This window comes from Balaenoptera acutorostrata, chromosome 12, assembly GCF_949987535.1.
Source record: "Balaenoptera acutorostrata chromosome 12, mBalAcu1.1, whole genome shotgun sequence".
Taxonomy (NCBI): domain Eukaryota; kingdom Metazoa; phylum Chordata; class Mammalia; order Artiodactyla; family Balaenopteridae; genus Balaenoptera; species Balaenoptera acutorostrata.
In genome coordinates, this window is record NC_080075.1 from 13,724,134 (window position 1) to 13,750,076 (window position 25,943).

At 41.4% G+C, this 25,943-nt stretch overlaps 1 protein-coding gene across 3 annotated transcripts in view; it reads left to right on the forward strand.

Annotated features, from left to right (window-relative positions):
* The window catches only part of EIF2AK3 (eukaryotic translation initiation factor 2 alpha kinase 3), a 67,776-nt gene extending 47,141 nt beyond the window's left edge, over positions 1-20,635 (forward strand). For all 3 annotated transcript variants that reach the window (XM_007175315.2, XM_057558257.1, XM_007175312.2), the window contains 6 exons: positions 1,370-1,519; positions 2,989-3,769; positions 6,089-6,256; positions 10,929-11,030; positions 18,051-18,113; positions 19,427-20,635. In XM_007175315.2, the coding sequence (XP_007175377.2) occupies positions 1,370-1,519; positions 2,989-3,769; positions 6,089-6,256; positions 10,929-11,030; positions 18,051-18,113; positions 19,427-19,627 (1,465 nt within the window). In that variant the 3' untranslated portion in view covers positions 19,628-20,635. The remainder of the gene's footprint in view (positions 1-1,369; positions 1,520-2,988; positions 3,770-6,088; positions 6,257-10,928; positions 11,031-18,050; positions 18,114-19,426) is intronic.
* The last annotated feature ends 5,308 nt before the right edge of the window (positions 20,636-25,943 follow it).

Consider the following 25,943-nt stretch of genomic DNA (forward strand, 5'->3'; position numbering starts at 1 on the left):
GAAAGGCAGTCAAGGAAAAGCAAGCCTTGTGGTGGTAGTGTTGTCTGTGCCGTGTTCAAGGGTAGCCTGTCCCTTGGTGGACACACATGTAGGGGAGGGATGGCCAAGTACGTGAAATGGCCTGAGCATAGGCTCTAGGCAAACATTCGCAGGGGATGTAGAGGTTAATGAGGATTCTGGCACAAGTGGAGCAAGGGTAAGAATGGAGGGGAGGGACTTCCCTGGCAGTCCAGTGGTTAAGACTGCCCTTCCAACGCAGCGGGCATGGGTTCAGTCCCTGGTTGGGGAACTAAGATCCCACAAGCCACACTGTGCAGCCCAAAAAAAAAAAAAAAAAAAAAAAAGAGAATGAAGGGGAGTATGGAGGAAAGATGGCAAAGATGGGTTCCAGCACCTTAAATGCCAAGCAGAGGAGTTTAGATTTTATTCCATAGGCAGTTGTGCCTTTGAGCAGAAGAATGACGTGATCAAAGTGGAGGTGGTACGTAGTAAGAGACAAGCTTGTTCATTAGGAGATTTTTTTTTTTTTTTTTTTTTTTTTGCAGAAGTTCAGTCCTAAGATACAGAGCATTAGTGCAGCAGAAGTGGAGACGGATGAGAAAGGAATGAGTATCAGGAATTAGCTGATAGGATTTGGTCACTGAATATGGAACATTCAGAAACCTACCAGGATTCTCAGGGTGGGACCATTAACAGTAATGAAACACAGAGAGAAAAGTGGGAGTAGCTGACTGTCTCTTGGGGATGGAAGAGGATATAACTTATATTTATTATGTTGTTTCAGGTGATGGTGGGATCCCTAGAATGTGAGCTTAGATCCGTCAGAAAAGCTGTCAAAGCAGAAGATCAAATCCAGATGCTTTTCTGGTTAAACATCATTGCCTATGATATTCAGTAGTTGAGGCTTTAAACAGACAAAGGTGCTCGTACAAGCCTTTTGGTTTGTTGTATGTGCCTTGTTGGGCTGGTCCTTCTCCATCCTCCTGAGCTGCCAGGCTGAGCTCTCTTTTCTGAATACTTCACTTCTACCTCTTCATCCCCCTATTAATTAACAAGCATTAAGCAATTATCTTCAAGGGTCTGTAGTCATTCATTTTTAGTCAGCTAAGAACTCTTTATTTGAATGGATAGATGTACTTGTAAGCATTTATTTCTAGAAGAAAAAAGAAATACTATAAATACATATTTTTTTCTAATACAAGACTTATTTACTCTTTGGCTTATTAGAATTATGCCACTAGGTTGACTCGTCTGTTTCCAATTTTAGAACAAGGGAGAGTTTTATTTTATTGTTTTGTACTGTCTTTGGATATGATTGCTTCTTCAGATCAGAGCAGCCTTCAGTGTCTTCATTGTTTCTCTGTTTCAGGGAATTGGCTCGGGAAAAGGTAATGCGAGAAGTTAAAGCCTTAGCCAAGCTTGAACACCCAGGAATTGTTAGATATTTCAATGCTTGGTTGGAAGCACCACCAGAGAAGTGGCAAGAAAAAATGGATGAAATTTGGCTGAAAGATGAAAGGTAACTTGGTTAGACATAGACTTAAAAACTAGTATTTATTTCAGGCTAGTTTTTGGCTTACATGAACAAAATATCCTTTCTATAACTTTAGAGATGATTTTTTTTAAAGAAAAATAACAGCAGATTACTGTTTCTGTCATCATGTTTTGGAACATTCTCTAGTCACTTGTTAAGTGAAAAGTTGATTTAGTTTTTAGAACATGAACTTTTTTTTCTTTTTTGTCCAGAACATGAATTTCTAAAATCATTGGTAGATAGAGCTCTATGACTTATAATTCACTGAAGGATTTACAGTAGCCTTTCTCAATAAGAGATATTGTCTGCTTTTGTCTCCATTTTTTATTTTAAATTTTCATTCAGTTTCTTAGTATTTAGCAATTTACAACTCCTTTCTAAAGTAGTATTAAACTATTTGCAGTTAAAACTACAAGAACTTGGGACTTCCCTGGTGGTCCAGTGGTTAAGACTTTGCCTTCCAATGCAAGAGGTGTGAGTTCAATCCCTGGTCCGGGAGCTAAGATTCCACATGCCTTGCAGTCAAAAAAAAAAAAAAAAAAAAAACCCCAAAAAACATAAAACAGAAGCAATATTGTAACAAATTCAATAAAGACTTTAAAGAAATGGTCCACATCAAAAAAAAAAAAAAGAAAAATACATGAACTTATGGGAATTCCCTGGTGGTCCAGTGGTTAGGACTCCTCGCTTTCACTGCCGAGGGCACAGGTTCGATCCCTGGTCGGGAAACTAAGGTCTCGCAAGCCGCACGGCGAGGCCAAAAACCAAAAAGAAAGAAACAAACCATGACCTTAGGCAACCTGAAGATAATTCCCATGTTAAATATGCTATTCTGTGGGAAGGAAGGCCCTTTTAAAAACTACTAAATGAGAACATAAAGGAAGCAGGCTACAAATAGACTATTTAGTAAAGAGCTGGGGTAAAATTCCTGCCTGAAAGTACCAAACACAGCCCTAGATCCACGTGAGGTACCTAGTTACAGTGACACTTATATACACAGCCAGTAGCCAAACCACAGAAGGACCAGGTGAAGTGACCCTGTGTCTCAAGCCCTAATTTGGATGGGGGCTTCCGAATCACCGCCACCAAGGGGTTCTGGCCTTGGTCTTCCTTTGTGCTTTGTGTTTTGCACATAGGCCTCAGCTGTTCTGGGCATGACAGTCCCAGATAACCGTTTCCAGTTTAAAACCAAGGTTTCCAGTTAAGGAATGGATGGACGGTGCTGTTCTTTGTCTCCTGTGGCATGTTTTTCATTGAATTTCCATGTTGTCATTTGGTAACTGGCTTTATTATAGTTGAAGCTTTGGAGACAGAGCATGTAGTGACAACACTGTAAGTCAACTATACTTCAATAAAAATCAATCAGTCAATCAACAAGCAAACAAAGGATGTAGTTCACGTAGTTTAATCAACACATATTCACTCTCATCCCTTTGTACTTCTCCCACTCTTAGCACAGACTGGCCGCTCAGCTCTCCTAGTCCCGCGGATGCGCCGTCCGTTAAAATATGCAGAATGGATCCTTTCTCTACAAAGGAACGCATTGAAATCATAGCCCCTTCTCCACGAAGCAGTAGGTCTTTTTCGGTCGGGATTTCCTGTGTCCAGACAGGTTCATCCAAGAGCCAGTTCTCTCCGCTGGAATTTTCCGGGATGGACCACAGAGACACGAGTGAGTCGGTGGACGCGGTGTGCAACCTCCAGGACAGCTGCCTTACAGACTGCGAGGGGGAAGACGGTACTAGGGATGGCAATGACGAGGGACACTCCTTTGAACTTTGTCCTTCTGAAGCTTCCCCTTATGTAAGGTCAAGGGAGCGAACCTCCTCTTCTATAGTATTTGAAGATTCCGGCTGTGATAACGCATCCAGCAAAGAAGAGCCCAAAACGAACCGACCGCCTATTGGCAACCATTGTGCTGATAAACTAACCGCAGTCCAGCATTCCAGTAGCAAGTCTTCCTCGGAACCTACTTTGTCTGTTTCTCCTTCAAGACCAACCACTTTAAGTTTAGCTCTCGCTAAAAACTCTGTGGAAAAACTCCAACCCAGTTCACCGAAGGTGTATCTTTACATCCAGATGCAGCTGTGCCGAAAGGAAAACCTCAAGGACTGGCTGAACAGCCGCTGCACCATTGAGGAAAGAGAGAGGAACGTGTGTCTGCACATCTTCCTGCAGATCGTGGAGGCGGTGGAGTTTCTGCACGGCAAAGGGCTCATGCACAGGGACCTCAAGGTCTGTTTTTGTGGAACATCACCCAAGGGTTTCAATGGGGTTTTTTTTTCTATTAAAGTCATTTATTTATTTACTTATTATTTTTATTGAAGTACAGTTGATTTACAGTGTTGTGTTAGTTTCAGGTGAACAGCAAAGTGATTCAGTTTTTTATATATATACATATTCCCAGTTGAAAAGCTGTGTATTCTGTTCATTCTGACCTATCATTGAGCCTAATGTTAAACCTTCTAGGCCCTCTAACCTTTTTGTATTTTGGTCACGTGTTTGTCATGTATCAGTCTCAACATAGCTGCCAGAAGTTCTCAGGGCTCCATGTTTTAAGTCTTTTGGAGGTGTTGGGGAGAAAAGTATCACTTTCCCCCGCTATTGATCAGAAGTCCTGGGTTTTCTTCTTTTTTTTTCATTTAAATGAGCTTTTTTTTAAAATTAATTTTTATTGGAGTATAGTTGATTTACCTGGTTTTCTTCTAATCGATAAGCCAGGAACACATATGCATCCCTAAACCAGTCGTCTGGCCAGAGGCTGGGATTATGCTGATTGGTGGATGCAAGTTCTGGATGCAACCTCCAGATAACATCCCGTATGAACCACGGACTTGCTGCCCAGAAGAAGAGAGTTCCCAAAGTCACATCAGGCTACTTCTGGTAGAAGCGTAGGGGTATGGAAAGATGCTGGAGAACCAAAAAAAAAAAAAAAAAAAATCTGTTAGTGTTGGGTAAATAACAGCTGACAGCAGAGCACGGAGAGGGGAGGAAAGATGAAATTTAAGGCAGTCTAATCCTGTCTCTCTTACAAGGTTATTTGAGGGAGAGTAGGAGGATATCACTATAGATGTTGGTTATATGCAATAACTTCATTGTTTCAAAGTCCAAACTGTGTGATGGCACTTAGGAGTTTTGAAATAAAATGTTTTTTTGTCTGGCAGTATTTGAAGCCCAGTGAAAGTCAATTTTGTGAGCTAAAAGGCTTCCTTTTCCCTTATTTCAAGGGCTATGAGTGGTGGTCATGTGAGCTGAGAGTAGGCTCTAGGGAAAGACGATATATTTCACGTAGGGGATTTTGAGTTTGAGGAGCCCGTGGTTAGATGTATCTTATGAACAGTTGCATATGAGAGTTTAGAACTCGGGACGGGGGTTGTGGGGTATATGGGAGCCTGTGAGTATTAGAAGAGGCAACACAAGATTGTAGTTAAGAGCTCTTATTCTCCTTGACAGCCTACATTCCTCTCTCAGACACAAGCCCGAAGATCAGTCTGTTTCGTTCATTCACCAAATAGTAGTGATTAGCTACCGTAGGGCAAGAATTGGACACGTGGCAGTGGAGCAGAAGTCCTTTTCTCATGGAACCAGACTGCCTGGGTTTGAATCCCTGCTCCACCCCTTACTAGCGGGGTAACCATGGGCAACTTACTTAACTTCTCTGGGCCTCAGTTTTCACATCTGTGAAATGGGGGACCATTTCATGAGAGACCAATAGGACTAAAAACGTTGTATTACATGAGTTAATAGTAATGAACTACTTAGATCAGCTTCTGGCTCATTGCAAGTGCTATATATGCATTTGCTATTATTATTATTATTATTATTATTATTATTATTATTATTATTATTATCATGGCTTAGGTCATAAATGTAGAGGAGCTTGCCAAGGGAGAGTATATAGAATAATGAGATTGAGGTTTAAGTACCATAGACCCTAGGGAATGTGAATCTCTAAGGATTTATTTAAATAGATGTTCAGGGACTTCCCTGGTGGCACAGTGGTTAAGAATTCACCTGCCAATGCAGGGGACACGGGTTCGAGCCCTGGTCCGGGAAGATCCCACATGCCGCGGAGCAGCTAAGCCCGTGCGCCACAACTACTGAGCCTGCGCTCTAGATCCTGCGAGCCACAGCTACTGAAGCCCTTGTGCCTAGAGCCTAGAGCCGCAACAAGAGAAGCCACCGCAATGAGAAGCCCGGCACCACAACAAAGAGTAGCCCCCGCTTGCCGCAACTAGAGAAAGCTCGTGCACAGCAACGAAGACCCAACGCAGCCAAAAAATTAATAAATAAAATTTAAATGAATAAATAGATAGATAGATGTTCAATAAATACTCACTCCCTTTGCTACCCTTGCCTCTTCTTTACTCACAGTTTTTGTCTAACATCGAAGGATAGTTTTTATTTTCATATTAGCCCATTGTAAAGAGAAATATGCTTGAGAATATCTCGTGTCTTGTATTTATTTTCTGTAGTCATTTAAATAATTCTCTTCACTTTCTCTCTTTCTCCATACACACCCACCATGCTTTTGTCTGTTTCATTTTTTTCCAGCCTTCCAACATATTCTTTACAATGGATGATGTGGTCAAGGTTGGAGACTTTGGATTGGTGACTGCAATGGACCAGGATGAAGAAGACCAGCTGGTTCTGACCCCAATGCCAGGGTACGCCAGACACACAGGACAAGTGGGGACCAAGCTGTATATGAGCCCAGAACAGGTGAGCCTTTCGTTTTCCTTCTGAGGAATAAATAGGTTTTTAATCAGGATGGCAGCAAGCTAGATGTGCGCCATGAATCTCCATCCGTGCCGTGTTTAAAATACCCAATAGGGCTTCCCTGGTGGCACAGTGGTTGAGAATCTGCCTGCTAATGCAGGGGACACGGGTTCGAGCCCTGGTCTGGGAAGATCCCACATGCCACGGAGCGGCTGGGCCCGTGAGCCACAACTACTGAGCCTGCGCGTCTGGAGCCTGTGCCCCGCAACGGGAGGGGCCGCGATAGTGAAAGGCCCGCGCACTGCGATGAAGAGCAGTCCCCGCACCGCGATGAAGCGTGGCCCCCGCGTGTCGCAACTAGAGAAAGCCCTCGCACGAACCGAAGACCCAACACAGCCAAAAATGAATAAATAAATAAAGTAGCTATAAAAAAAAAAAAAATTAAAAAAAATAAAAATAAAAAATAAAATACCCAATAAAATAAAAGCTGAAAATGATGAAAACTGGCAGAAGTGCTCCACAGGCAACACAGCTAGGGTACAATTCCGCAACCTGGATTGGGGTGTGGAGGAAGAAAAATACTAAAAACGCATGAAGTGTGCTCACCCTCTGAACCGGAACCTGACAGCAACCAGAAACTTAGAATGAGATTTTGAATGTCCTCCTCCCAAACTTAATTGTCATTCACCCTGTGTGAACTATGCAGGAACTGTTTTCAGAGCCAGCTGGAGGTAGTGTTCTAAGCTGTTCTCTACAATAATCCACAGGCAGCTTCCAGAACGTACCATGGCAGGAAATAAAGGTGGACAGGCTGCGCTGTGTTGCCTTGTGGGACGCTTAGTCTTCCAAGGAAAAGCTCCATAAACTGAACAGAGACTGGAAGAGTGGAGGGACGCAGGGCATGCTGGGAGCTCCAGCACAGCATCCCTGGCCACCACTGCGCTGACAGTGTTCACAAGCTTACATATGCTTAGATCGGCAGTTCTCAGACTTCCTGATCAATGCCTGTTTATACTTGTAAACATGATCAAGAGCTCAAGAATTTTTCTTAAGGAATTTTATCCATCAGTATTTGCCGTATTAGAGACTGAAACAGAAATTTGTAAAATTTTTAATTCAGTTAAAAATGACAATATTAAGTCTATCACATCTTCAAGATATTTTCTGAAAAATAAATATTTTCCAAAAGAAAACTAGTGAGAAGAGTGGCATTTACTTACATTTTTGTAAAGCTCTTTACTGTCTGACTTAAAAGAGTTAGATTTCATATCTGCTTTTGCATTTAATCCCTTGCACTATGTTATTTTGGTTGAAGTATATGAAGAAAATCTGACTTCACATAGATAGGCAGTTGGAAAAGGAGGAATATTTTAATACCATTTTCAGGTAGTTGTGGGCATTCTTCTTTGACAGCACATCAAAATACAATAAGCAAAAGTTTCTGGAGTCATTTGCCCTGAATCTAAAACCATAGCAGTGAACATTTTGTATTCTGTTACTTTAACATCCCTTGGTCCATTTTGCACATTGAATGGACCTTTGACCCACGCATGGTTTTATAAAACTGTGCATTGGTCATTTGGAAACTATTGGTTCCCTAAGTTATGCAACTTTTCCAAAAGTTGTCACAATTCACTCTACAGTATTAAAAAAATCACTCTGGTGAATATCACCGCCAATCTCACCAGAAAAGGCTTTAAGTATTAGGAAGCTGTCAGGTTCCCAGTGATGGACACAAATTTTCCAAAATTCTGACATTCACTTCAAAGCTCAACTTTTATTTTTGGCAACAAATACTGTCAGTCTTCCTTGAAGTTCCATTCTCACTTTGTTCATCTTTAAGATCAAGTATCCAAGTATGAATGACCACAGTTTGTCTACCAGTTGTTCTTTCAAGTCAAAATGGTGCTCTATGAAAAAAGAGCATCTGGTTCATATAGTAACTCAAACAATTGCACAAATGCTTTCTCTTGAGACAACCATTGTACTTCGGTGTGGAGCGGAAATGCTTTATGGATACTGCCCATTTTGTCACACAGAATATTAAAAAAATGCATACCTAAGGGGGAAGATATAATAAAATTAATAATTTTTACTGCTTCAGCAAGGACATTTTAAGTGAACCCGTCTTCCTTCCTCCCTTCCTTTTTCCCTTCCTTCCTGCCTCCCTCCCTCCCTCCCTCCCTTTCTTCCTTCCTTTCATTGAAGAACATAATTACTACTAGTATGGTTTGGTGCTGCTGCCTTGGTTCATGCTAAGGTTCAGCAGTACAAATGTCAGCACAGTGAAAAGACAAATCATGTCTTAGAATTATTATGAAAACAGTCTTGACTTTGTAGACCTCCTGAAAGGGTGTTGGGGTCCCCAGGGATCCATAGACCACACTTTGAGAACTGATGGATTAGTTTATCTTTGGAAGGTTATATCAGAGACCAGTCATAGGAACTGGCCTTTATTTTACTGTTGTACAGTATCCTTTTAGACTTCTTGAGTTGTTTGCATTATTCAAATGTTTTCTTTTTTATGTTTAAATTTTATTTTTTTATTTAATTAAAGAAAAATTTTAATAGACCCCTATACTTAGACATCTTGAATTTCAAGATAAGGGAAAAATAGTGTAAGTATTTAGGTAGGAAGAAAAAGCACGTTACAGCTTAAAGAGCTTGTTTTCTATAACACTCAACCCTGGAGGACAATAAATCAATATTTACAGTTTGGATGAAAAATAGCTGTGACGCACAAATCATGTTTCTGGCTGTAAAGTTATTCGTATAAAAGAAATTAGGCATTTTTAGATAGGTAAGAGTTAAAAAAGAATGTCTTAAGTGGAAAAAGCCAGGGGCAGAAATGTGTGTATAGTGTGTAAAGGAGGGAAAGATAGCTATATATTTGCTTACGTTTATATAAAGAGCTCTGGAAGGATGTACAGGAAACAGATAGTTTTGGGGGCGGTAGGTAGAGGGGAAGTGACTGGTGAGGACTGGGCAGATAAGGGATGGGCAGGAGGGCAGCTTGACTGTACACTTCTTTTTTTTTTTTTTTTTTTTTAAATTTTATTTATTTATTTATTTATTTATTTATTTTTGGCTGTGCTGGGTCTTCGGTTCGTGCGAGGGCTTTCTCCAGTTGCGGCAAGTGGGGGCCACTCTTCATCGCGGTGCGGGGACCGCTCTTCATCGCGGTGCGCGGGCCTTTCACTATCGCGGCCCCTCCCGTTGCGGGGCACAGGCTCCAGACGCGCAGGCTCAGCAGCTGTGGCTCACGGGCCCAGCTGCTCCGTGGCATGTGGGATCTTCCCAGACCAGGGCTCGAACCCGTGTCTCCTGCATTAGCAGGCAGATTCTCAACCACTGCGCCACCAGGGAAGCCCTGTACACTTCTTTTTGAATCATGTGAATGTGTTACCTATTAAAAGTGAGTTTAAGAAGGGAAACATTTGTTTTGGATGTTTTAGTGACTTAGACATTTTGCTGTTAGGAATATCGCTGTGATAACCATCCCTGTGTACAAATCTCTGTCTGCATTTCCATCTACCCTGGGGTGGATGAAATTTAAATAGAACCATTAAGTGGTAGACAACATTTATTGCCAGGTTGCTTTCATGAAGGTGTGTTAATTAATATTCTCCAGATAGTGTATGAGGTGTCCTTTTCACTGTACCCCTGTAAACTCTGTTTTGAACATATTTTCTTTGAATACTTCCCAGACCCCAGTAACAGCTAAGGGAAGGGAGGAAGATGGTGCAGCCTGATGCAGTCACTGGAACTTCCCAGCTGATAGTCTATAAGCAGAAAGGCAGGCTGGGTCTCAGAAGGAACCAGGGAGACAGGTATCAAGTGTAGTTTAGAGAGGAGGTTGACAAATACCTTGTGATCCCCCAACAAGAAATGCTGGTGTGAGTATTCCCAAAGTGAGGGCTTCCTTGGCCTTTGCCAAATGTCGTTATGTGCCTAGAGTCATTTTCCCAAATAAAAGGGTTCTTCTGAGTCCCCAGGAGGTCACTTTTAATTTGAATGAGGCTTTGTTTAATAGAGTAGTTGGGTTGTAATTCATTTGTTCATTTTAACAAGTAAGTATTTATTGAGGGCCTTCTCTGTACTTAGCCCAGTGCTGGATGGTGAGAATTCAAAAGAAGCAGTTCCCTTCCCTCCAGGACTTTATAATCTAGTTGTGAAGAATAAGAAATAACACACATGAAAAATACAACCAAGAATGCAGTGAAGTCCATAATTAAGTACTGTAATGAGGGCTAACCACAGTTGATTAGTGGTTTGGAGTAATGAAGATATTCTCATAAAAATAGGTGAGGACTAAGATGGTTAGAAATGAGAGATTTGCTTTAGATAGTGCTTGCTTTGAAAAACTTCACCCCAGGGGTAGGGGAGCAGCTTTTCCTGGCTCCTGGCTCCAGGTTTCCGCTGGGCCGATTTTACTGATGCATATCTCAGAGCTATACCTGGGCTTCCTTCTGTAATGCTGAGTACTTTAATTACTCTTGCTGTGGTGAATTGAAGAAAAGAGGCTTGAGAGATGATTAACTCTTTGCTAACATTTCTACATATGCTTAAACCAAGAAGAGACTGAGTCAACGTCTGGATTCACTGATGCCGTATTATCCATTGTACTATCTCCGTGAATGTTTTCCTAATATTTCTTCTTTATTTGGGATTTCAGATTCATGGCAACAACTACTCTCATAAAGTGGACATCTTTTCTTTAGGCCTCATTCTGTTTGAATTGCTGTACCCATTCGGCACTCATATGGAGAGGGTCAGGGTAAGTGTTTCCCCCTCAAAAAAGGTAGAAAAAGAAAATACTCTTAAATTCACAAAAGAAAGAGTTTTAGAAGAAGAGTAACTTACTCCTAATACCAGCAGACTGGTTGACGTAGAAGAGGTCACGTGAGTGACACAGAAAGGATTTGTAGACTATTTGCTTCCACAGAAAGCCCAGTCTTCAAAAATTGTTGAGTCGAGTTGTCTGTTCCTTGTTGTTGCTTAAATTCATCATAACTTAACGATATCTCGCACTCAGATTTGTAATAAGTGCAAAGCACAAGGTAAGGGAGTGGCGGTGACGGTGTTGGTTGGTCAGAGAAGAATTTTCCAGAGGACAAGTGGCCATACACTCATACACTTAAAAGGTGGCAAACTAAGCATGATTAGGTTTTTTTCCCTCTCAAAATAAACCAAGATGATGGCCTTTAAGGAAAACAGTACTGGAAGTCTTTTAAAAGTAGACCTCTGTCGCATTCTTCCCCATACTTCATAAGCGGTTACCCTCCACTTTTCCAGCTGTTGTCCCTGTACTTACGTCCGTATTTCCAAAGTTTATGTCCTTATCACCATTTCTTAATTTATCAGTGTTAGACCTTATCTATTGACTCGTGGCCATGGTAGAACAGGATGTAGTTCTCATATAGAACCAAAAGGACCTACCAAGTGTTCTATACAATGAATAGGAAAAAAAGAAAATAATTTAAAAATCAAAGTGGCTAAATTTCAGAATACCAGAGGTAAAGGCACTAAAAGCTTCCAGAAAGGAAAATAAAACAGGCCCAACGTATGTTAAAGCATCAGGAATCATATGGCATCAAAATTTAAGTAGTTATGGGGAATTCGCTGATGGTCCAGTGGTTAGGACTCCACGCTTCCACTGTAGGGGACACGAGTTCGATTTCGATCCCTGGTCAGGGAACTGAGATCCCACATGCCTCACGGTGTGGCCAAAAATAAATAAATTAAAATAAATTTTAAAAACAAAATATTTAAAGAAAAATTTTTGTAGTTATAAGGACATCAAAAGACACTATCAAGAAAGTGAAAATAGGGCTGCCCTGGTGGCGCAGTGGTTAAGAATCCGCCTGCCAAAAAAAAAAAAAAAGAATCCGCCTGCTAATGCAGGGGACACGGGTTCGAGCCCTGGTCTGGGAAGATCCCACATGCCACGGAGCAACTAAGCCCATGTGCCACAACTACTGAGCCTGCACTCTAGAGCCCGCGAGCCACAACTACTGAAGCCTGCGCACCTAGAGCCCGTGCTCCACAACAAGAGAAGCCACCGCAATGAGAAGCCCGCGCACCAGAACAAAGAGTAACCCCCGCTCGCCACAACTAGAGAAAGACCGCTCTCAGCAACGAAGACCCAACGCAGCCAAAAATAAATAAAATAAATACATTTATTTAAAAAAAGAAAGTGAAAATACAAGCCACAGAAAATATTTGTGAATCATATATCTGAGAAGGTTCTAGTATCCAGAATATATAAAGAACTATTGCAGTTCAACAACAAAAAGACAACCCCATTAAAAAATGGGCAGAGGACTTCAACAGACATTTCTCTGCAGAAGATTACAAATGACCAATAAGCACAACACCATTATTCATCAGGGAAATGCCAATCAAAATCACAGTGAGATACCATTTCACACCATCTAGGATGGCTATAATAAAACAAAACAAAACAAAAATGGAAAAGAAGTGTTGGCGAGGAGATGGAGAAATTAGAACCCTCATGCATTGCTGGTAAGAATGTAAAATGATGCAGCCACTGTGGAAAACAATTTGACAGTTCCTCAAAAAGTTAAACATGGAATTACCATATGACCCAGCAGTTCTACTTCTAGGTATATACCCAAGAGAAATGAAAACATAGGTCCACACAAAAACTTGTACACAGATGTTCATAGTAGCATTTTCATAATAGTCAGAAAGTAGAAACAACCCAAATGTCAATCAGCTGATGAATGGCAAAGCAAATGTGGTTTACCCATACAGTGAAATATTATTCAGCCATGAAAAAGAAATGAAATACTGATACATACTACAGCACAGGTGAACCTTGGAAACATCACACTAAGTGAAAGAAGCGGTTGTAAAAGACCACATACTGTATGATTCCATTTATGCAAAATGTCCAGAATAGGCAAATCCATAGAGACAAGGTAGATTAGTAGTTGCCAGGAGCTGGGGGTAGAAGGGGATGGAGAGTGATTGCTTAATAAGTACAAGGTTTTTCTTTGGGTGATGAAAATGTTCCAGAATTAGAGAGTGGTGATGGTTGTACAACGTTGTGAATAGAATAAAAATCACAGAATCATACACTTTAAAATGGTTAAAATGGTGAATTTTATTTCAATAAACACATTTTCTAAAATATGTAGTTATGTAAAAATTTTTTGGTTAAATTAAGCCATGCAAATATTGTTCTATGCTAGACCAAGTAATGTACCCTGACTTTCTTTTCTTTCTGATACAATCCTTTTTTTCAGAATTGCCTTTTCTCAATTGCTTAGTTTTCTATGAACCTTTGCTGTAATTTTTAACAGATGTGCAAAGGTCTGTCACATATCAAACAATATTTTCTCTGTGCTTCAGTATAGCTTATCCAGGTAGATAGATAGATTGATTGATTTAATTTGCTTTCCCCTGGAGTCTTTCTTCTCAAAGCTTTGTTCTCCAGTCTGGACCAGTTACCCCCTAGACCTTCTGTAAGCTGTCATCCAAGGATGCACTTCCCTACTCTCCTGGCTTGGATCCCTTGTTTCCTAGCTTCCATGTTTTGCTTTGTTTTATTTTCTTGCACTACTCTCTTATTTTGCTGGAGCACATTCTGCAGTAAATTCCTCAGAAACAATGTATGAGAAAGAAATTTTTAGAGTCCTCAGGTATCTGAAAATGTACCTTTTTTTCCATTTTCATACATAACTGATAAATTGGCCAGGTTCCAATTCTAGATGGAAAATAACTTTCCTTCAGAACTTTGAGAGCATTGCTCCATTTCCTTACAGCTTCCAGTGCTGCTGTTGAAAAGCAGATACCATTCTGATGCCTGATTTTTTAATATAGGGTATCTTGGACCTGTTACATTTTCGTTTCTGGAATCTTTAGGGCTTTAGTTTTATCAGTGCTGTTATAAAATTTAGTCCTTTCACTGATCTTCTCCCCCTGCCGCCATTGTACTTAGCACTTGGTAGATTCAGTTAGAAGAGGTGAATCCTTCAGTTCTAGTAAATTTCTTATATTATTTTTGATAAATTCTCCAATTTTTCTGGTTTTTTTTCTTTTCCTGGAACTCCTGACTTAATCCTAAAAATGCCTAATTTTTTTTCCCTCCTATTTTCCATCTTTGTCTTTTTGTACTTTTTTTAAAAATTTATTTTATTTTTTCCTTTGTTGGGTCTTTGTTGCTGCACGTGCGCTTTTCTCTAGTTGCGGCGAGCGGGGGCTACTCTTCATTGTGGTGCACGGGCTTCTCATTGCAGTGGCTTCTCTTATTGCAGAGCACGGGCTCTAGGCACGTGGGCTTCAGTAGTTATGGCACATGGCCTCAGTAGTTGTGGCTCGCAGGCTGTAGAGCGCAGGCTCAGTAGTTGTGGTGCACAGGCTTAGTTGCTCCATGGCATGTGGGATCTTCCCGGACCAGGGCTTGAACCCATGTCCCCTGCATTGGCAGGCGGATTCTTAACCACTGCGCCACCAGGGAAGCCCTGTGCTATTTTTTGCAAGAGTTCCTTAACTTGTTATTCTGACTTTCCTAAGTCCTTTATTTTGACAATCCAATTTTCTTTGTCCAAGATTGTTCCGTTTTTATAGTATTTCACTCTGTTTACATGAATTCAGTATCTTCACATTGCTGAGAATCTCAATGACGTGTATGTATTTATTTTAAGTTTTCTTCCCCCTATATTGTCTCTTTCCTCTGTTTTTTTTTTTTTTAACTTTCTGTTTTGAAATTATTATAGATCCACAGGAAGTTGCAAAGACAGAGAGATACCCTCCACCCACTTTCTGCTGACAGTTACATTTGACATAATTACAGTACAACATAAACTTGACATTGGTATAATGTATGTATATAGTTCCATGTTATTTTATTTCAGTATAGGTTTTTGTAACCACCACTGCAATCTAGATACAGAACTGTTACATCAACACAGAAAACTCCGTCTTGCTACCCCCTTATAGTCACACTACTTCCCTCCCTACCAACATCTCTGAGTCTTTTAATGATTTGTGTGTGTGTGTGTTTCTCATGCTGATAATCCTTAGCTGTCCATTCATATTTAAGAATAGGGCTCTTGGAGAATTCCCTGGTGGTCCAGTGGTTAGGACTCGGCGCTTTCCCTCCCAGGTCCCGGGTTCGATCCCTGGTCGGGGAACTAAGATTCCTGCAAGCCGCGCAGCACAGCCAAAAAGAACAGGAAAAAAAAAAAAAGGAAGAAGAATAAGGCTCTAAAATGGTGACTAGACGTGGACATCACTGTAAGGGTTACGATCCAGTTCTTACTTTGGGGTGGGGGGCGCAAAACTCCCACATGTCAGCATCTATAGGCCTTTCCTCATTTTCTCCAGAGAAGAAGCTCTCATTCTCCTGCCTGAGAAAGCCTCGGGATGGGGTGTGGAGAGTTCTTACTGTTTCACATGCAGATCGTCACCGCATACTTCTGTGTTCCATGCCCACCCCCGACTCATCCTCGTTCTATCAACCCTAAGTCTGGAATGCCTTGGTTCCGTTTCTCCAGAGAGCAAACCTTATGTGTTATATGGGGATATATCATTCCGTCCGTATACAGACCTTTCGACAGCTGTCCTGCTGCCATCCTTGAGCCTCACCCCCATGCCCAGCAGGTTCTGCGCAGCTAATCAGTTCCCTCTCTGTTGGCTTTATCCCTCACAGGCACCCTGGTTTACCTTCCTCTGTTCTGCTAAAGAAGTTGCTATGCTTCCACTGCTTTCTCTCTTTCAAAAATTGTAATCTATTCTTCCATTGCAGTCATCCTTATAGACTTAAACAGTACGTTTTACCTTCCTTGGCAGTTGTTTTAGTGAAAATGCTTACTAGAAATATAGTAGAAAATCTGCCATGTTTAGCCAGAACCCCTCTGAAATTCCATTAGTAAATGTAAAAGAGACTATTCAATGATTTGACCAAGATCTTTTTTTTTTAATTAATTTTATTGAGGTATAATTTACATACATACAACATACCCACTTTGTACATTTTTATAAGTTTTGACACATTTATACATCCACATAATCACCACTACATTCAAAATAGAGAACATTTGTATCACCCCAGAAAGTTGCCTTTTGCTCCTTCCCAGTCAGTCCCCTGTCTTTCCAGGCTCCACCTGGACCCCAGGCAACTGCTGATCTGTTTTCTGTCTTTTCTAAAGTTTCGTATAAATTGAATCATGCATGTCTATCCTCTTTTGTGTCTGCCTTCTTTGACTCACTATAAAGTCAGTAGTTCCTTCCCTTTTATTAATATTCCGTGGTATGTATACCACAGTTCATGTGTCCAGTTACCTGTTGAGAAACATTTACGACTAAAGTTGCTGTGAACATTTGTGAACAAGTCTCTTTGTAGACATACATATGTATCCTTAGTCTCGGGTAATTACAAGGTAGGATTGATAAGCTCTGTGGTAAGTGGTTTAACTTTATAAGAAAGTGTCATTTTATATACTCACCAGCAGTGTAGGAGAGATCTAGGTCCTCCACATCCTCAACACTTATGTTTCAGTCTTTACATTTTTAGACATTCTAATAGGGGTATAATGGAATCATACTGTGGTTTAAGTTTGCATTTCTCTGATAACTAATGACCTTGACCGTCTTTTCAAGTCCTTTGCCAAGTATATGTATTGTGACTAATTTATTCCAGTCTGTGGCTTGCCATTTCATTTTCTTAATGGTGTCTTTCACAGGGTAGCAGATTTTAATTTTAAAGTTCAGCTTACCATTCTTTTATGCTTATGCTTTTTGTTGAAAAGACTCTCTGTTTCCCCATTGAGTTATGGCCAAGGTCTCTTTTAAATTCTAAGTTATAAAATAAAAACTTTAAGAATGTTATGGGATTAAAAATTAATTCCATGAGTCCAGACTCAAGCATTTATCTGCACTTAGTTTGGTACGACCTACCTATTAGCAGGTGAAACCCTCCCTTCTAGGGCCTGCAGCATAGATTCTTCTAGTGAAGCATCTGTTTTCCTTTAGTGGGAAGTGACAAATGCCAACCCAGTTCATATTTTTGTTCAGGTACACTCCAGCTTATTTCTCAAGAAATATGAAGACATATTTAATTTATTTCATTTCTCAAAACTGGTTTTTGTCATCATTACAAAAGGAATATCAGGCACTGTGCTAAGTAGTTTGCCTGAATTACCTAATTTAAGTCTCAGAGCAATCACACATGGTGGGCCCTGTTATCCTGTTTGTATGAAAATTTCCCAAATAACTAGTTTAGTTTTATATTCAGAATTTAGCATAATTGACTTGGTTTTCTTCACTCAAAAAAAAAAAGAAGAAAGACTATGTCTTTTTATATCAAATACAAGAGGTTAGTGACTAGTAGAAAAACTTACCCACTTAAGAACACAAATGTGGGCTTCCCAGGTGGCGCAGTGGTTAAGAATCCACCTGCCAGTGCAGGGGACACGGGTTCGAGCCCTGGTCCGGGAAGATCCCACATGCCGCGGAGCAGCTAAGCCCGTGCACCACAACTACTGAGCCTGCACTCTAGAGCCTGTGAGCCACAACTACTGAAGCCTACGCGCCTAGAGCCCGTGCTCCTCAACAAGAGAAGCCACCACACTGAGAAGCCCGTGCACCACAACGAAGAGTAGCTCCTCTCGCCGCAACTAAAGAAAGCCCACACGCAACACCTAAGACCCAACGCAGCCAAAAATAAATAAATAAAATAAATAAATTTTTAAAAAAATCTCTCTATGTTTAAATAGATCCACATATCAAAATAGATTTAAAGATAAGTAACACTTTTCTTTCTTTTCAGATCTTAACTGATGTAAGAGATCTCAAATTTCCACCACTATTTACTCAGAAATATCCTCGTGAGGTTGGTATTAATTCTCATCTTTTATTTTCTTTAGAATCTTACTTAGAACGTGAAGCGTCCTTAGCAGTCAGCTCATCAGTTTCCCCGTTTTACAGATGAGGGAGCCTAAGGTCTAGAGAGGAAAGGGACCTGATCCCAAGAACACACAACTTGTTAAAACCAAAGGCCGTGACTCGGTCCCAGGTCCTGGGCCCAGTGCTCTGTGCTCCAAGCTGCATGACAGCCCATCTGGGAATTGTAGCAACCTTGCGTTTTGATGAGGCTGAACTCCTAGCTCGCCCTCACAGCCGTAGAGTTGCCATTATGATCATGCCATTAATTTCTTTATCTTAGTGAATTTGGGAGAGATCTTAAAAACTGGCTTCTTTTTAAAAAAAAGTCACTAATTTCCACTGATTTTGTGTGTTGGAGTTATGCCCCTCAGAGTGACACAGTAAATGGTTCAGAAGAGTGGGAAGGGAAAATTAAGCTGGTCTTGATGGTGAAAACTGTGTGTAATGAATTTTTGAAGTTTCTTTTTGCAGCTTTTGTTTACTTCATAATATGTCCACAAACATATCACTTTAAAATGTATGTGTTGATAAATCTTGAATTTTCTTAGTAAATTAAGTTTAGGTAAATTAGACTGTGTGGCTAATCATGAAGTTGGAAAAAGTCTAATTGATCTTTCAATATTATAAGTATAACGAAGGGTTACATTAAAAATGAACTTTATAACAATATAGAGGTATGCCGGCCTAAAGTGAAATATATTTTACAAAAACTATTCTGTTATGTATTTTGCAAAGTCGATGAATCAATCCCTGGGGGGCTCATCAGAATCCATGTTACATTAAAGGGGTTCAAAAAATCAGTAAAAGGGGCTAGGTACTGATCACTGGCATGGTTATTTTTTAATTGAAATCTTTGAGATAATTGTACATTCACATACAATTGTAAGATGAATTTATTTTAAAAGTCAGAGTATGTCTGCGTTTCAGAGATGTGATTGAAGACCTTTTATTATATGTTAGAAAACAACCAATTACCCCAAAATGGTCCATGTGTATTTGGAGCAGGGGTTGGGCAAACTGTGACCCACAGACCAAATCCAGCCTGCTGCCTATTTTGGTAATAGAATTTTATGGGAACACAGCCAGGCCCACCTGTTTATATATGGTCTGTGGCTGCTTTTGTATTTCAGTAGCAGAGTTGAGAAGTTGTGTCAGAAACTGGCTCGCAAACTTAATATAGTTATAGAGACATTTGGCTGACTCCTGAATTAGGCAGCTGGTTAGTGGCCCTTTTATTACCACACAATTTTTATCTTTCAGTATGTAATGGTGCAAGACATGCTCTCCCCATCCCCTACGGAACGGCCTGAAGCTGCAAACATTATTGAAAATGCTATATTCGAGGACTTGGAGTTTCCAGGAAAAACAGTTCTCAGACAGAGGTCTCGCTCCATGAGCTCATCAGGAACAAAGCAGTCAAGACACTCCAGCAGCTCCCATAGCCCTTTGCCAAGCAATTAGCCTTAAGCTCTGCTCGCCTCCCTAACAGGTGACACGGAATAGCCCACTTCGAAGGAATGTTGCTTTCCAAAATCGTGAACTTGAAAATTTCGTTCTTTGCTCGATTTCATTTTGGACTACTTTTTCTAAATCAAATTTAAACTGGATTTTGGAGCTCAAACCTTTGAGCCACCTCTTGATTTTTGCTCTGCTCAAGGAGAGGGCTGTCACTAACTCACACGTGGTCCTCTTCCTTCGTTGGTCTCTTGAAATCGGCCGGCCAAGCATCCTAACCCTCACGTTTTGTCTAAGGAGGTGGAAGCAACCCCTAAAATGTATAGAGAGAATTAGAAAATGGAAATATTTTTATAGTACAGAAAAACGAAAGTCCCTACATGTAGTAACTATACTGTTCTAGAAATACACTTTCTAGAGATATAGTGGTGATTTTGAAACTGATTTCCAAAAAAGCTGACTCCATTTTTGTCCCTGGTGGGTAAATGAGGAATCTGCATTATTTTGGAGGAAAAATAGCACAAATTGTATAGTGGTTTATGTCCATATAGTTTTCTAGTGACATTCGTAGCATTAAATAGCTTTATTCCTTAGATGGTTCTAGGGGGAGTTTAAGAGCTTTTTGTACTTTTACCTCCAGTAAAGGGAAAATGAAGCTTTTTGTGTAAATTGGTCAAAAGTTCTGGTTTGGGGAGGAAAAAAGCCGTAGTAAGAAATGAATCATATATTACAACTAACTTCTTCAATTATGGACTTTGAAAATCTAATGAAATCTTAAGTGTCTTAAATATAATACTGTAGGTTGGTATTTTCCCAAAACTGATTGTAGATAACAGTTTAATCATCTAACTTGCTAACATGTTTTTATTTTTCACTGTAAATATGTTTATTTTTTATTTATAAAAATTCTGAACTCAATCCATTTGGGTTGGTGGTGTATAGAACGCACTTAAGTGCGTTAACTATTGTGACTTCTTTCAAGTCTAAATGATTTAATAAAACTTTAAAAAATGATTTATGGTTAATTCTTATTTTGGGGGGAACTAACCCTGAAATGGTAGTTTCTCGAATTTATAAAATGGGATCATAGGTCTAAGAACAGTCATAACCCTACTCTCAAGAAAACTTACTCCTAACCTGCTCTAAACAGGCATCTTCCCGTCATTCCCCAAGGACTTGACAGGACCAAGTCCTTTTCACAATTCACTGGACTCATAATCCAGGGACATTAGCTCAGTTCCTACTCGGTGCCAGGGACATAAAGAACACCCTGCCCTAAAGGGAGACCTGGAAGCGCCAAGGCTCTGGCGATGCCAGTTGTGTTGGGATCACAGTGTGTCTGACGCGTACCATGGGGAGGCATGTGGCATGAGGGCACAAACCAGCCAGACACAACCTTTAAGGGTCAAATGCATGATTATTTCCATCTTACAGATACGTAATGTCTGACGCACCAAGTTTGAGCAATTCATAAGCTGGACACACATGTCACAGATCTTTGTGTGCTCTGTCCTCACTCTGACTTCGCAGTGAGGCTCTAACTTTGTCTTCCTTCCCCGTTCTGCTTGGCTCCTGGCCAGCCCATCTCTCTTCTTCATCTCTTGGTCCACCTGCTTCAGTTACTTTTTTCCTCTTCACCCCAGCGAAGATTTCTTCTGTTGATTTCTTCCCAGTCTGCCTACTCAGTCCCAGCTGTGGACCCTTTGACCCTCACAACCACCCTTAGAGCTAGCTATGAAAATGCTATAATAACGCCATGGTGGGTGTTATTATTGCCATTCTTCTTATGGTGAAACTCCGGTCCCGAAAGGTTCGTGATTTGCCCAAGATCACAAAGCTAATCAGAGCAGAACTGGGACCAGATCCCAGGAATTCCAATTCCTAGTCAGGGTTTTGTCTATTCCCTTGCACCAAGTTGTCTAAAGGTTTGCAAATATCTTACATGATATAATCAGGCCTTTCATTTTAATTCTGCCTGTGCCTTTGCTGGCTACTAGGACGAAAGCAGCCATAGGAGAAGTTCAGGGTCTGGGCCAGCAGGACCTAGCAACTCCTCAGTGGTAGCCAGAATGGAGTCTCCTGCGTTCTCACCCAGAGCCCTTTCTCCCGACTCCAAACCCTACCTCCCTTCAAGTTGTTGCTTTTCTGGCATCTTTCCAAGTTCCCTCCCTCCACACTTGCCTCTCCCTTTAACACTTTGTACTTAATAACACTTAACCATTGTCAGACCGCAGATGAGCCAGTAACTGGTGTAAGTCAATCTCCTAAATAGCTGAGGTCCCAGAGGGTAGGGACATACCTTCTTGTAATCCCAGTAACATCTATCATAATGTCTGGTACTTGATTACATATTTGTCAAATTGAATTTGGAAAACATAAAGTGTAACTCACATAGCTGCAGCCCTCAGGAAATAGCCAAATAAGGAGGAAAAGAAATGTAACAGTCACTGCAATAAATATTTGGCAAAGTGAAGGAGAAGAGATGGCTGAACAATGCTGATGTTAAAAACATAAATTATTATGAACTTTCATCAGATCTTTAACTGTGGCCATTTTTAAGTCTTTTGTCATTTACAGACAGTTCTGGGTGTACTCTGATGCTTTTGCAAAAATGTTCCTATAAAAGGGTTTCATCTTCAAGGAATTCATGGAAAAGACTCTGACAAGTACAGGTTTCTGGTAACTGACTACTGCTGAACTGAATGAATAAGCATTTTCAGAACTCTAATGGAAAACTGATGAATTCATAAAAATGCTAACAAAAGATCAAGATGAAAAAAAAATTACATGGGACTGAGTGAACTGATGAGGATGACTATAATTTTTGTGACTTTCTGTTTGAATAAAAAATAAATAAAATTTTTTAAAAAAACATAAAAATCTCAAATCCTGGAAGTTTTCTAAAGGAAGGGGACCTTAGGGTTTAATTTAAATGATAGGAGAAGTGGGCTGAGACACTCAGCATCCATGTGGCTCTGTCTGATGCTGTCTGCTTTAGCCTACCTCCCTCTCCATCTTTTACTGGAGTGCGTTACATCCCCGGCCGCCAGCCTGGCCTGCAGGGGAGGGATCCCGATGGGGGAGCTACGCAAGCCCGCAAGGCTTCTAGTTTCCAGGTTCCCTCATTCAGGAAGGCAACAGCACGGGAGTGCTGGTCCAGAGGTCAGGAAGACTGTGAGAAATTCTGAAAACGAGCTACCAAGCCTGCCCTTTGCCTCCTAGGAGAACAGAAAAGCAGACATTTAGGATGTTCGGGACAGTTTTCTTCTTCCAGATTGTTTCTCAGTGATACTTTGGATGCATTTACACCAAAAGTGATTCTATTTCTCCGAGTAAATGGGGACAGAACAAGCTTCCAATCCAACCACCGGCCATAGAGCGACTCAGCCTTACTCCTGGAGTAAGTCAAGGGCGAAGCAGGAACTCTGGACGTTTTCTGGCTTATGTCTGGTGACGTTTACTCTTTCTAGAACTCGATTTGCAAGGGACTGCTTAAGGAGACTTCCCCCTTCAGGTTCTAGCCCTGCAACTACTGCAGCTGCCACCAGGGGGCTCATTTTCACCTTTTCCCCTAGAAGTAAATACAGAAGTTCCCCACCTATGATTTTCCGGATTGACAGTGGTGCAAAAATGATACACATTTGGTAGAAACTGTACTTTGAATTTTAAATTTTGATCTTTTCCCGGGCGAATGGTAAACTATCATGATGCTGGACAGCGGAAGTCAGCCAGCCAATCCGGAGGGGAAACAATGATACACTTAAAACAGTGCTGTACCCAGACAGCCATCCTGTTTTTCACTTCAGTACTGTATTCAATAAACTACATGTGGGACTTACCTGGTGGCGCACTGGTTAAGAGTCCGCCTGCCAATGCAGGGGACAGGGGTTCGAGCCCCGGTCCGGGAAGATCCCACATGCCACGGAGCAACAACTGAGCCTGCATTCTAGAGCCCGCAAGCCACAACTACTGAGTCTGCCAGCTGCAACTACTGAAGCCTGCGAGCCTAGAGCCCATGCTCCACAAGAGAAGCCACTGTAATGAGAAGCCCGGGCACCGCAACGAAGAGTAGCACCCGCTTCCCTCAACTAGAGAAAGCTTGAGCGTAGCAACGAAGACACAAAATGCAGCCAAATGAATAAATAAATAAGTTACACGAGCTATTCAACAATTTATTATAAAATAGGCGTTGTGTTAGAAGATTTTGCCCAACTGTAGGCTAATATTCTGAGCTTTTTTTTTTTTTAACTTATTTTTTATTTATTTATTTTTGGCTGTGTTGGGTCTTTGCTGCTGCGTGTGGGCTTTCTCTAGTTGCAGCTAGCGGGGACTGCTCTTCGTTGCAGTGCACGGGCTTCTCATTACGGTGGCTTCTCTTGTTGCGGAGCACAGGCTCTAGACACATGGGCTTCAGTAGTTGTGGCACGTGGGCTCAGGAGTTGTGGCTCACGGGCTGTAGAGCGCAGGCTCAGTAGTTGTGGTGCACGGGCTTAGTTGCTCCACGGCATGTGGGATCTTCCCGGACCAGGGCTCGAACCCGTGCCCCCTGCACTGGCAGGAGGATTCTTAACCACTGCACCACCGGGGAAGTCCCCTGAGCATGTTTAAGGTAGGTGAGGCTATGATATTCAGTAGGTTAGCTGTATTAAATGCATTTCCAACTTCTGGGTTTATTGGGATGTTATGCCATCCTAAGTCAAGGAAGATCTGTAGCTGAGGGCTGGGATAGAAAACACTCTTCCATACCCATGAATTGCTTTATCAGTAGTGATCTACCCATTAAGATGCACCATAAGAAATAAATATGGATCCATACTGTGTATCAAATAGATGGCAATAAAAATGCACTGTAAATTTTAAAAAAGAAAACACTCTTCCACCTGTAAAGGTATTCCCCTCCTCCAGACATCACGAGAACAACATAACAAGCAGGTCCACGGTGACTGACAAAAACATACCAGATACGAAAAAATTCAACCATACCAAGTCCCATAATGCTTTTGCCATGAGAGTCTTTTAAATTCCGCAAGTGGGCAGTGACTTAAAACAATAAACCTAGGGCATTATGCGCCTGGCTACTTCCAACAGCCTTAGCATCCCTCATCCCTGGCTCAGCACGGCTTCTTGGATCAGCAGAGTAGCTTCCTTCTCTGATTCCCCTGCACGGGCTGGTGCGCTAAGAAAAGATGGACTTGTAAACCCTTTGGAGGTCATGAGGAATATTTTCATCAACCATATCATAATCTCTAGTGGAATAAAATAAGACTGTTTTAGTTCTTCTTTGCAATTTCCTGCAGTTAAATTAATTGGATCCATGTGTTTCTGTAATAGCGAATATTAAGTCATTGACAGCATGAACCAAAAGTAGTTCTATTGATGTATGTCTTGCTATTTACTGTCAGACAATATGGCTCAACATTCATCTGGTGAAAAAATAAAATTATCTTTGACAGGAAAAAAAAGACAAAGATGGGGAAGGCAGTGGGAACAGCCCCAGCGAAGGCTTGCTGGGGAAGGGTAGGAATGAGAAAGAGAGCTGTCAGTAGTGGGAGTGGAGAGAATTAGAGCAACCTGAGAATTATTTTTGAGGCAGGAAGGCCAGGACACTGGAATTAAGTGAATAATAGGTAAAGGAGAAGATAACTCTTGAATTTCTGGTGTGGAAACTTCCATAGAATCTAGAAGAAGGAGGGTGTGGTTTGGGGACAGATGTTGCCCTTCGAAAATGATGAATTTCCTAGGTCTCTGTGGTTAAAAAATTGGGGCTTTAGTTGGGGAGAAAATGGGAAGCCATTGAAAGTTTCTGAGCTGAGGAAGGATGTGATGAGATTTTAGGATCTCTGCAGCAAGTGAGGGAGAGGGTAGACTGGAGGGAAAAGTGGCTGGAGATAGAGAGGGCTTCACCCAGCAGAGGGGGCAGAGGGCCTGAGCCTGGTCTGTGGGAGCCAGAAGACACCCCCTGTCCAGCGACTAAAGGTGTGCTGGCCCCCAGGAACCCAGGGGAGGCTCCTCTGTCACCACCCTTTAGTGTTGAGTTTGGAAGGATTTCTTCAGGGGCTGCTGCAGTGCGAGTCTCCCTGTCTACTACCTCCTGAAAAGACGGGAGCTTTTAGAGCTCGCCTAGAGAGCATGTCAGGAAAGATGACAGTGACGTTGGGATCAGCCCATCTCTTGCTAGCAGCCAGAACGTGGGCAAGGAAGAGGAGCCCAGACAATGCAGAGTTCGCTGGCCCAGAGTTCAGACGCCTCCAGGAAGAGCCTGAGGGAATTTGCACTTCCCAGAAAGGTCACAAGTGTGTCCAGAGGCAGGGAAAGGCTTTGA